Raw genomic sequence first — 12,481 nt, 5'->3', positions numbered from 1 at the left:
AGCCCCAAGATGGGTATAATAGCCCCAAGATGGGAATAATAGCCCCAAGATGGGTATAATAGCCCTAAGATGGGTATAATAGCCCCAAGATAGCTATAATAGCCCCCCAACATAAGGTACAAAAGCCACCCAACATAAGGAACAAAAGCCACCCAACATAAGGAACAAAAGCCACCCAACATAAGGTACAAAAGCCACCCAACATAAGGAACAAAAGCCACCCAACATAAGGTACAAAAGCCACCCAACATAAGGTACAAAAGCCACCCAACATAAGGAGCAAAAGCCACCCAACATAAGGTACAAAAGCCACCCAACATAAGGAACAAAAGCCACCCAACATAAGGTACAAAAGCCACCCAACATACGGAACAAAAGCCACCCAACATACGGAACAAAAGCCACCAAACAAAAGGAACAAAAGCCACCCAACAACAGGAACAAAAGCCCCCCAACATAAGGTACAAAAGCCCCCCAACATAAGGTACAAAAGCCACCCAACATAAGGAACAAAAGCCACCCAACAACAGGAACAAAAGCCCCCCAACATAAGGTACAAAAGCCCCCCCAACATAAGGAACAAAAGCCACCCAACATACGGAACAAAAGCCACCCAACAACAGGAACAAAAGCCACCCAACATAAGGTACAAAAGCCACCCAACATACGGAACAAAAGCCACCCAACATGAACAAAAGCCACCCAACATAAGGTACAAAAGCCACCCAACATACGGAACAAAAGCCACCCAACATGAACAAAAGCCACCCAACATAAGGTACAAAAACCACCCAACATACGGAACAAAAGCCACCCAACATGAATAAAAGCCACCCAACATAAGGTACAATAGCCACCCAACATAAGGTACAAAAGCCACCCAACATAAGGAACAAAAGCCACCCAACATACGGAACAAAAGCCACCTAACATGAAGAACAAAAGCCACCCAACATAAGGTACAATAGCCACCCAACATAAGGTACAAAAGCCACCTTCACCACCCAAGACAACTAAGGTTCACTATCTTTTAAAAAATGTAAATTATATTCGGTAAAAGTTTCGAATTAATTACCAAGTTTGCTGGGAAGATCTCGGCTTAATTAATACTTAGCGTCTTGTTATATTAGGGAATAAAACATGATTTAGGAAAATCTAGAGATTTTGTGGTGCACGTTTTCTATGTGAAGATTAAAAAAATACAGTTTTTGATTTAGATAATGTTTAGATAGGTTTAGATAGGTGTTTGCTTGTGATTTTTTTGTGTATAGAGAGGTTTGTGTGTGTTTTGTTGGTGGTGTGGTTGTGGTTGTGGTGTGTGGTGGTGGTGGTGGTGTGGTTGTGGTGTGTGGTTGTGGTGTGTGGTGGTGGTGGTGGTGTGGTTGTGGTGTGTGGTTGTGGTGTGTGGTGGTGGTGGTGGTGTGGTTGTGGTGTGTGGTGGTGGTGGTGTTGTGGTTGTGGTGTGTGGTGGTGGTGGTGGTGTGGTTGTGGTGTGTGGTGGTGGTGTTTGGTGGTGGTGGTGTTGGTGTGATGGTTGTGGTGTCTGGTGGTGGTGGTGGTGATGGTTGTGGTGTCTGGTGGTGGTGGTGGTGATGGTTGTGGTGTCTGGTGGTGGTGGTGGTGATGGTTGTAGTGTCTGGTGGTGGTGGTGGTGGTGGTGTGGTGTATGGTGGTGGTGGTGGTGGTGATGGTTGTAATGTCTGGTGGTGGTGGTGATGGTTGTGGTGTCTGGTGGTGGTGGTGGTGATGGTTGTAGTGTCTGGTGGTGGTGGTGGTGATGGTTGTGGTGTCTGGTGGTGGTGGTGGTGATGGTTGTAGTGTCTGGTGGTGGTGGTGGTGGTGGTGTGGTTGTGGTGTATGGTGGTGGTGGTGGTGTTGTGATGGTTGTAATGTCTGGTGGTGGTGGTGTGATGGTTGTGGTGTCTGGTGGTGGTGCTGTGATGGTTGTAGTGTCTGGGGGTGGTGGTGGTGGTGGTGTGGTTGTGGTGTATGGTGGTGGTGGTGGTGTTGTGATGGTTGTAATGTCTGGTGGTGGTGGTGTGATGGTTGTAATGTCTGGTGGTGGTGGTGTGATGATTGTGGTGTCTGGTGGTGGTGCTGTGATGGTTGTAATGTCTGGTGGTGGTGGTGTGATGGTTGTGGTGTCTGGTGGTGGTGCTGTGATGGTTGTAATGTCTGGTGGTGGTGGTGTGATGGTTGTAATGTCTGGTGGTGGTGGTGTGATGATTGTGGTGTCTGGTGGTGGTGCTGTGATGGTTGTAATGTCTGGTGGTGGTGGTGTGATGGTTGTGGTGTCTGGTGGTGGTGCTGTGATGGTTGTAATGTCTGGTGGTGGTGGTGGTGGTGGTGTGGTTGTGGTGTATGGTGGTGGTGGTGGTGTTGTGATGGTTGTAATGTCTGGTGGTGGTGGTGTGATGGTTGTGGTGTCTGGTGGTGGTGCTGTGATGGTTGTAATGTCTGGTGGTGGTGGTGTGATGGTTGTAATGTCTGGTGGTGGTGGTGTGATGGTTGTAATGTCTGGATGTATAACAACATAACATCTGAACTACCTTCCATCGAGCAGTCTTATTACACATCTTAATGTCCTTAATTATGTCTATTACCTGTCTAGTGTCTAGACCCAACAGATGTACATTACTAATAATTGATCTACCTTTCAGTTTTTGACAAATATAGATACATAATAAAAGAAACTGCAAGAATCCTGGTCGGAGACCGGGCCGCGGGGCCGTTGATCCCCGGTATTGATTCGAGTCTCCTAGAATCCAGGTGAATCTCTCCAATCCCTCCAGCAAGGCGTGGAGGATTCTTGGGGGTTCAGAAACTCTTTGCCACTTAAGACTTCTTCGTTATCTTCCTCGATTTCTTACAAACAGCTTCGAAGCGAAAAGAAGCCAGTCATTAGCCAGAACGTATGTAATTAGGAGATTGGTAAAGTGATTGGAGATTGGTAAACAAAACAAAACTACATAAATCCGGCTGTGAGTTGGATAAAACATTGGGAAATAAGATTGAAAACACTACAAGATTGTGGTGGACGGTAGAACGTCGGTCTCGCTTCATGCAGGTCGGCGTTCAATCCCCCGACCGTCCTGCTAGCGGTTGGGCACCATTTCTTCTTCCCCCGTCCCATCCCAAATCCTTATCCTGATCCAAGTGTTATATAGTCGAAATGACTTGGCGCTTTCTCCTGATTTCCACAGGGAAGCACGGTCTGATGTACACGGGTTCGATCCCATTCCATGGCTACACCACCCCCCCCCCACTTACCGCAATATTTCCTCGTTAGGTTTGTTTGTTCTCTTTTTTCTCTGCTCCTCTGCAAGTATTAATGGTTCAAAAAGTTCAGAAGTTCAAAAGTTCAGAAGCAACAGAAGTTTTGTATATATTGTTCACAGTCAATATATGTACTATTGTCTTTGGCGGATACGTTGAAGTGTATTCGAACACATAAATACGAACACATAAATACGAACACATGTTAACACGAACACACGTAAACATAAACACATGTAAACAAGAACACTGTTCAATATGAACAAACATAACAAGCAACATACAAAGTCAACAATGAAAACAATACAGAAACAAACACCCCCCCCTTTTAAGAACCGCACACGAACAAACAAATCAACAAAGATAGATTACACATCACCTGTAAACACAACTAAAAAACCCATTCAAAATAAAACAAAAACAAATAACATAAAACCGTACAACGGAAACAAAAAAAACTATGAAACAGCATAACACACACACACACACACACACACACACACACACACACACACACACACACACACACACACACACACACACACACACACACACACACACACACCACAAACAGAAATTACATCAAAAGACACACACACACAGATAATAAAAGGAGGAGAAACAAGTGACAATAGCCGGTGCGAGAAAGGTAGGTTACCAAGAAGGGAAACTGTGCCGGGAGGGTGGTGAATGCTAGGCCCGGCCCCGGGGTCGGGGGTTGGGTAGGTAGGTGGGTGTCGTGGAGACAAAGGCAGCGACCACCACCAGAGGCGCTGAGATCGTCTCCGCCGGCCGGGTCTCACCTACTCATGAAGGGCTTGTGTAAATATTGAGTCCACAAACACGGTCACGCTTACATGCACCCATGGTCATTCACACACTCACGTACACATACACACACACACACACACACACGTCATGATTCCTACACTCACACGGATACATGGCCATTCATGCAATGTGCGACGATGTACGGTGTATGAATGTCTCAGTATTATGTGTGTATATATATATATACACTAGAGGGGGTATCCGGCGTTGTCCGGGTCTGTCTGTCTCCCATCTCTCTATCCATCTATCCACATACGTGGCAATTCATTTGGGAAGACATATACACAAGTATGTTCGAATACTTGTGTACATACACAAATACAAGTATGTGTACTTTTGTACATACACTCTTACACCCGCGAACACACATATACATACTCATACGCACACGGACAAACAAAAATAAATTTATTTGTACATGTGAATAAAGTATTTAAACCAACGGTCAATAATACTCTAAATATATCACAGGAAAACAACAAATAAATCAGAATTGTGAATGTTTTACAAACCATTATGTATCAACTGTTAGACACTACGCACGAGTATACACATACAAAAGTATATACACACACGAGTATACACATACACACATATACACACACACACACACAAAAGTATACACAAGGTGATCTCCCAGAGGGTATAGACTCAGTCCTCTCAATGTTTGCTGACGACGCCAAAATTATGAGAAGGATTAAGACAGAGGAGGACAGCTTGAGGCTTCAAGAAGACCTAGACAAACTGATGGAATGGTCCAACAAATGGTTGTTAGAGTTTAACCCAAGCAAATGTAATGTAATGAAGATAGGTGTAAGGGGAGGCATGAGGCCTTTTCAGCTGATTGAGAGTTGAGAGGCGGTCCCAAAGAGCCAGAGCTCAACCCCCGCAAGAACAACTAGGTGAATTCAACTAGGTGAATACACCAGGTACGACAAGGCTAGTAGGATATCAAGAATATCTAGGATATGATATCTAGGACATCAAGCCGTCATGTAGAGCCAGATCAGGTCATGTAAGGTCAGGCAAGGTCATGTAAGTTATGTATGGTCAAGTCATGTAAGATCAGGTCAAGTCATGTAAGGTCAGGTCAAGTCATGTAAGATCAGGTCAAGTCATGTAAGGTCAGGTCAAGTCATGTAAGGTCAGGTCAAGTTATGTAAGGTCAGGACAAGTCATGTAAGGTCAGGACAAGTCATGTAAGGTCAGAACAAGTCATGTAAGGTCAGGTCAGGTCAGGTCATGTAAGGTCAGGACAAGTCATGTAAGGTCAGGACAAGTCATGTAAGGTCAGGTCAAGTCATGTAAGGTCAGGACAAGTCATGTAAGGTCAGGACAAGTCATGTAAGGTCAGGAGAAGTCATGTAAGGTCAGGACAAGTCATGTAAGGTCAGGTCAGGTCATGTAAGATCAGGACAAGTCATGTAAGGTCAGGACAAGTCATGTAAAGTCAGGTCAGGTCGACCCTTGTGAAACCGAATTGTATTTCAGATTCGGATACAAAAATACAGCACAGGACTCAGGCGGAAGTTGAAGTTATTGGTACAGGAGCGGTGGACTGGTCCCGCAGGGGTGTACTCCCCTATTTGTACTCAACTATTTGTGCTTGCGGGGGTTGAGCTCTGGCTCTTTGGTCCCGCCTCTCAACTGTCAATCAACAGGTATACAGGTTCCTGAGCCTACTGGGCTCTATCATATCTACACTTTAAACTGTGTACGGAGTCAGCCTCCACCACATCACTTCCTAATGCATTCCATTTGTCAACCACTCTGACACACAAAAAAAATTCTTTCTAATCGTCGGTTGTCTAATGATTGACTTCTACGTATATATTTGTGAACCATATATGTTACATATTTTTCTCTCTCCCCCCCCCCTCCTTAACTCTCTCTCTCTCTCTCTCTCTCTCTCTCTCTCTCTCTCTCTCTCTCTCTGTCCAACCACTAAGGCTGGACGGTAGAGCGACAGTCTCACTACAAGCAGGTCGGCGTTCAATCCCCGACCGTCAAAGTGGTTGGGTACCATTCCTTCCCCCCCCCCCCCGTCCCATCCCAAATTTTTATCTTGACCCCTTCCCATTGCTATATAGTCGTTATGGCTTGGCTCTCTCTCCTAATGAGAGAGCCCCTCCCTCCCTCTCTCTCTCTCTCTCTCTCTCTCTCTCTCTCTCTCTCTCTCTCTCTCTCTCTCTCTCTCTCTCTCTCTCTCTCTCTCTCTCTCTCTCTCTCACAGACATAGTTTTAGAGTATTCCGCCCCATCGTGGAGCTCCCATCTAAAATAACACACACACACACAAGGAAACTCAAAAAGGTTCAGAAGTTTACAACGAGGCTTGTCCCAGAATTGCGAGGGATGAGGAACAAAATAAGAGATTGAAGGAACTAAACCTGATATTGTTAGAAAAGAGGAAAGAGAGGAGGTGGGGCGGGAGACATGATAGAGACATATAAAGTACTTAGGGGATTCACAAAGTGGAAAAAGATGATGTGTTTACAATAAATTACAATAAAATAAGAGGGAATGGATGAGAGCTTGAGAAAGAGATGAGTTATAAAAATATTAAAAATGTTTATTTTGTGGTATTTTGGGTAGCTGGAAAATTAAATGAACTAAAGAAACAGGTTGATGACGTCAACTTCCTTCTTAATTAAAAATAGTAGATATGATAACAAGATAGGGCAGTAGTCAAGCCATTAGATAACCGGCAGCTAGAGTGGAAGGGTCCCCGGGTCAAAGCTCGATCCTGCAGGCACATATTGGTGAGTGTAGGTAGTTGAACACACACACACACCGTCAAGACCAAACTGGGAAAGGTTCAAAGGTTTGCCACCAGACTAGTACCTGAACTGAGAGGTATGAGCTACGAGGAGAGACTACGGGAATTAAATCTCACATCGCTGGAAGTCATAAGAGTTAGGGGGGACATGATCATCACATACAAGATTCTCACAGGAATTTATAAGGTAGATAAAGACAGGCTATTTAACTCAAGGGTCACACGCACAAGGGAACACAGGTGGAAATTAAGTGCTCAAATGAGCCATAGAAATATTAGAAAGAACTTTTTTAATGTCAAAGCAGTTGACAAATGGAATGCATTAGGAAGTGATGTGGTGGAGACTGACTCCATACACAGTTTCAAATGTAGATATGATAGAGCCCAATAGGCTCAGGTACCTGTACACCAGTTGATTGACGGTTGACAGGCGGGACCAAAGAGCCAGAGCTCAACCCCCGAAAGCACAACTAGGTGAGTACACAAAACACAGGGGCCTCGTAACTGAGTGGGCAGCGCTCGGGAGTCGTAGTCCTAAAGGCTCGGGTTCGATTCCCGTCAGAGGCAGAAACAAATGGGCAGTGTTTCTTTCACCCTGATATACCTGTTCACCTAGCAGCAAATAGGTATCTGGGATTTAGACAGCTGATACGGGCTGCTTCCTGGGTGTGAGTTCACCTATTTGTACTCATCTCTTTGTGCTTGCAGGATCGAGCATTGACTCTTGGATCCCGCCTTTCTAGCCATCGGTTGTTTACAGCAATGACTCCTGTCCCATTTCCCTATCATATCTAGTTTTAAAATTATGAATAGAGTTTGCTTCCACAACCTGCTCCTTGAGTGCATTCTATTTTTCCACTACTCTCACGCTAAAAGAAAACTTCCTAACATCTCTGTGACTCATCTGAGTTTGTCCCCTCGTTCTGGTACTATTCCGAATGAACATTTCTTCTATTTCCACTTTGTCAATTCCCCCGAGTATTTTATACGTTCCTATCATATCCCCCCTCTCCCTTCTTTTTTTCTAGTGTCGTAAGGTTCAGTTCCTTCAGGCGCTCTTCATATCCCATCCCTCATAACTCTGAGACAAACCTCGTCGCAAACCTCTGAACATTTTCCAGTTTCCTTATGTGTTTCTTCAGATGGGGACTCCATGATGAGGCGGCATACTCTAAGACTGGCCTCACGTAGGGAGTGTAAAGCGCCCTAAATGCCTCCTTACTTAGGTTTCTGAATGATGTTCTAACTTTTGCCAGTGTAGAGTACGCTGCTGTCGTTATCCTATTTATGTGTGTTAAAGAGAAATATATGTCGTAGACATAATAGAGGAAAAATAAATTGGTTAAAAAGGCGGGGTCCAAGAGCTAAAATAGCTCAATTCTGCAGATACAAATAGTTAACACACACACACAGGGTGGACAAAGGCAAACTGTTTAGCGTGGGTGGAACACGAACAAGGGGACACAGGTGGAAACTTAGTACCCAGATGAGCCACAGAGACGTTAGAAAGAATTTTTTCAGTGTCAGAGTAGTTAATAAATGGAATGCATTAATTAGTGATGTGGTGGAGGCCGACTCCATACACAGTTTCAAGTGTAGATATGATAGAGCCCAATTGGCTCAGGAATCTGTGCACCAGTTGATTGACAGTTGAGAGGCGGGACCAAAGATCCAGAGATCAACCCCCGCAAACACAACTAGGTGAGTACACACACACACACACATACACCTGTAGTCAAGGAACAGCCTAGTTGCACCTGGAATCTCATCGTCCGTTTTCTATATCTCATTATAGGGGCTTCTCTACCCTCTTCCAAATTTCAATATATAACATTGTATCTGTTCTCTTTATAATACGTTGAAGGTTTCTTTTGTATTTGGTTTCTCAGTGTTAGGCTTACTTCCCCCCCCCCTCCCCCCCTCCTAAGACATCTGACCTGCCCCAGATGCCAGCCACAACAGTTGGTGACTCCAGGGGCTCCCATTTACCGCTAGGTGAACAGATGCATCACGTGTAAACGTCGAAGCCCCGTGTGAGAGTCGAACCTGGGGTCCGAAGGTTGCTAGTCCATTGCGATACGCTCTAGTTAAAGTTACTTCAGAGAAGCACACGCGTCTCAGTAGGCTTCGTATTCTTGCCTTTTTCTCCCCATTCTTTATTGTTTAGTCTATTCTTATTAGAGATTAGTGTTTAGTTTTCTTAGTTCGTTATTTATCGCTTCTTGTCTAATTTGCTTTGGTTCTACAGTGCCGTTATTTCTGACACTTTCGTCTAATTTTTTTTATGCCACGTCCCGTGAAAGTTTGTTGAGTTATGCAACTCACCGCCTTGTGGCAGACACGATGTCAACATTGCGTTCGGGCATCACAAGGCGTTCGTTTTGCTGCGTCGTAGATTTACTGTTTTAAATTTTTAGACACGTACGCTGCCTTTCTCTCGAGTTTTGCTTCCCTTATGGCATCCGCCAGCGGGAATGGGGCGGACATAACTAAATCTCACATCCTTGGAGAAACGACGAGGCATTTAGTAACTAATTCTCACATCCTTGGAGAAACGATGAGGCATTTAGTAATTAAATCTCACATCCTTGGAGAAACGACGAGGCATTTAGTAACTAATTCTCACATCCTTGGAGAAACGATGAGGCATTTAGTAACTAAATCTCACATCCTTGGAGAAACGACGAGGCATTTAGTAACTAATTCTCACATCCTTGGAGAAACGATGAGGCATTTAGTAACTAAATCTCACATCCTTGGAGAAACGACGAGGCATTTAGTAACTAAATCTCACATCCTTGGAGAAACGACGAGGCATTTAGTAACTAATTCTCACATCCTTGGAGAAACGATGAGGCATTTAGTAACTAAATCTCACATCCTTGGAGAAACGACGAGGCATTTAGTAACTAATTCTCACATCCTTGGAGAAACGATGAGGCATTTAGTAACTAAATCTCACATCCTTGGAGAAACGACGAGGCATTTAGTAACTAATTCTCACATCCTTGGAGAAACGATGAGGCATTTAGTAACTAAATCTCACATCCTTGGAGAAACGACGAGGCATTTAGTAACTAATTCTCACATCCTTGGAGAAACGACGAGGCATTTTGTAACTAAATCTCACATCCTTGGAGAAACGACGAGGCATTTAGTAACTAATTCTCACATCCTTGGAGAAACGATGAGGCATTTAGTAACTAAATCTCACATCCTTGGAGAAACGACGAGGCATTTAGTAACTAAATCTCACATCCTTGGAGAAACGACGAGGCATTTAGTAACTAATTCTCACATTCTTGGAGAAACGACGAGCCATTTGTAACTAAATCACACATCCTTGGAGAAACGACGAGGCATTTAGTAACTAAATCACACATCCTTGGAGAAACGACGAGGCATTTAGTAATTAAATCTCACATCCTTGGGGAAACGATGAGCCCTTTAGTAACTAAATCTCACATCCTTAAAGAAACGACGAGGCACACATAATTAAATCTTACATCCTTTGAGACATAACTAAATCTCACATCCCTGGAGAAACGAGGGCACAGTGAGGACATGATCACAACATAAAACATATTTATAGCTACCATTCACAACTACTGTGAATGGATCATTACAATTCATTGATGATCCACTAACAATCTTCATACGGTACGATGCACCCTCAACTCTCACAATGACGATCCGTCATCCACTCACAACTCTCACACTGAAGATCCACTCACAATCCTCACGTTCCTGCAGCCCGTCCTATAAACAAAGACCCAAAAGTCCATTCCATGCACCCGCCAAACCCCAGCTGTTTATGAATGAAAAACGATTTACACACGACTCACAACTGATGAAGTCCGAACACTTCTGGAACAAGTGCTTCACTGACGAATTTTGTTCGAACCACAACGCTGTAAATGCTTCACCCACGTACTACAAATACAAATAATCGCCAACAGAACCTAAACACCTAACCTAACCAGTGCCTAAATATGTACAATATAGTAATATAAAATGATATTAATTTATATTTGAGAAAATTCCTTTTTCGAATGAACAACATTTTAAAATTTATGAATGAGTTTTTGGGATCGACCGTTGGATGGAATGGACTTACAACCGACCATGTGTAAGCTATATCTGGCTCGTGTGTGTAGAGCCAGATATATCCTGACCAACAACACAGCAATAATCGGCAGATACAATGACAATAGAAGATCAGACATAGACAAAGCACTACAAGTCAAACAGCCTCGACCAGCTACCAATAGGCAGCTCACACTCAGGTATATTCAACCAATCCTCAAGACCAAGGCAAATCATCAGCTCACACTGGCCCAGCCATCATTGGCTGCGTGAACGGCCTAACCTGACCATCATCACGATACACGTTTTTAGAGGTCCAGGTAACTTGAAGCCACTTCCTCGTTGCCTCTCAAGATGTTGACAGACTCAACGAAACGCAACACTTAACGTCAGACAACACACCGTAAAAATATTCTACGGTGTTTCATTTTCAACTTTCCTTCTCAAGTAAACAATGAATATTAGAAATACGGAGAAGATTCGGGGTAAAATCATTGATACAACTCAGGAATTGTTAATTTGGTTTTAAGATTACAGAACGTACAGCCAGGCCTGGTCGACGACCGGGCCGCGAGGACGCTAAGCCCCGAAATCACCTCAAGGTAACTTTAAGGTACGTAATTTTCTCATACTCTCTTCGCCAGACTGTCAAAATCACTTTTATCACCATCATCAATGGGCCTATTATCACCATCAATGGGCCTATTATCACTATCAGTGGGCCTATTATCACTATCAGTGGGCCTATTATCACTATCAGTGGGCCTATTATCACCATCAGTGGGCCTATTATCACCATCATTGGGTCTATTATCACCATCAATGGGCCTATTATCACCATCAATGAGCCTATCATCACCATCAATGGGCCTACTATCACCATCAATGGGCCTATTATCACCATCAATGGGCCTATTATCACCATCAATGGGCCTACTATCACCATCAATGGGCCTATTATCACCATCAATGGGTCTATTATCTTCCATCAATGGGCCTATTATCACCATCAATGGGCCTATTATCACCATCAATGGGTCTATTATCTTCCATCAATGGGCCTATTATCACCATCAATGGGCCTATTATCACTATCAATGGGCTTATTATCACCATCAATGGGTCTATTATCTTCCATCAATGGGCCTATCATCACCATCAATGGGCCTATCATCACCATCAATGGGCCTACTATCACCATCAATGGGCCTATTATCACCACCAATGGGCCTATTATCACCATCAATCGGCCTATTATCACCATCAATGGGCCTATTAGGAACCTGCATTATTAGTCAGGAACAGAACAGCAGGAAGAAAATCGTAAGGTCTTCATTATATTTACAGAAGAACTGTAAATCAGAAAGAAAACAAAGAGCTATCTGTAAATAGTAAGATTTCTGGCTGTTTTTTTTTTTACCCAATTCAAACAAGAATTTGAGGTTACTGGCGATGACTTTAATTCGGTCTAATTCAGCCACTTTTTTAAGTGGCTGAATTTGAAACAATT

At 43.7% G+C, this 12,481-nt stretch overlaps 3 protein-coding genes across 3 annotated transcripts in view; 1 reads left to right on the top strand and 2 right to left on the bottom strand.

The window, feature by feature from the left end:
- Positions 1-8,040, bottom strand: part of LOC138364381 (serine-rich adhesin for platelets-like) — a 25,247-nt gene extending 17,207 nt beyond the window's left edge. Inside the window, exon 1 of the mRNA XM_069323997.1 lies at positions 7,978-8,040. Within this exon, the coding sequence (XP_069180098.1) occupies positions 7,978-8,040 (63 nt within the window). The remainder of the gene's footprint in view (positions 1-7,977) is intronic.
- A 1,300-nt stretch (positions 8,041-9,340) lies between these two features.
- On the top strand, positions 9,341-10,213 carry LOC138364380 (uncharacterized). Its single transcript, XM_069323996.1, has one exon. The coding sequence runs from the start codon at positions 9,341-9,343 to the stop codon at positions 10,211-10,213; it is 873 nt and encodes a 290-aa protein (XP_069180097.1).
- Positions 10,214-11,597: 1,384 nt separating this feature from the next.
- LOC123750741 (aspartate and serine-rich protein-like) lies at positions 11,598-11,960 on the bottom strand. The gene has a single exon (XM_045732847.2). It carries the CDS (start codon positions 11,958-11,960, stop codon positions 11,598-11,600), a length of 363 nt encoding a protein of 120 aa, XP_045588803.2.
- Positions 11,961-12,481: the final 521 nt, after the last annotated feature.

The sequence above is a fragment of the Procambarus clarkii genome, chromosome 13 (assembly GCF_040958095.1).
Source record: "Procambarus clarkii isolate CNS0578487 chromosome 13, FALCON_Pclarkii_2.0, whole genome shotgun sequence".
Taxonomy (NCBI): Eukaryota; Metazoa; Arthropoda; class Malacostraca; order Decapoda; family Cambaridae; genus Procambarus; species Procambarus clarkii.
The sequence above is the reverse complement of the archived record's forward strand: the minus strand, read 5'-3'. Positions and strand labels throughout refer to the sequence as shown.

What these genes read in the sequence shown, in the direction of transcription:
- LOC138364380 (XM_069323996.1), top strand. Translation starts at nt 9,341, where the DNA reads ATGGCATCCGCCAGCGGGAATGGGGCGGACATAACTAAATCTCACATC.
- LOC123750741 (XM_045732847.2), bottom strand. Translation starts at nt 11,960, where the DNA reads ATGGAAGATAATAGACCCATTGATGGTGATAATAGGCCCATTGATGGT.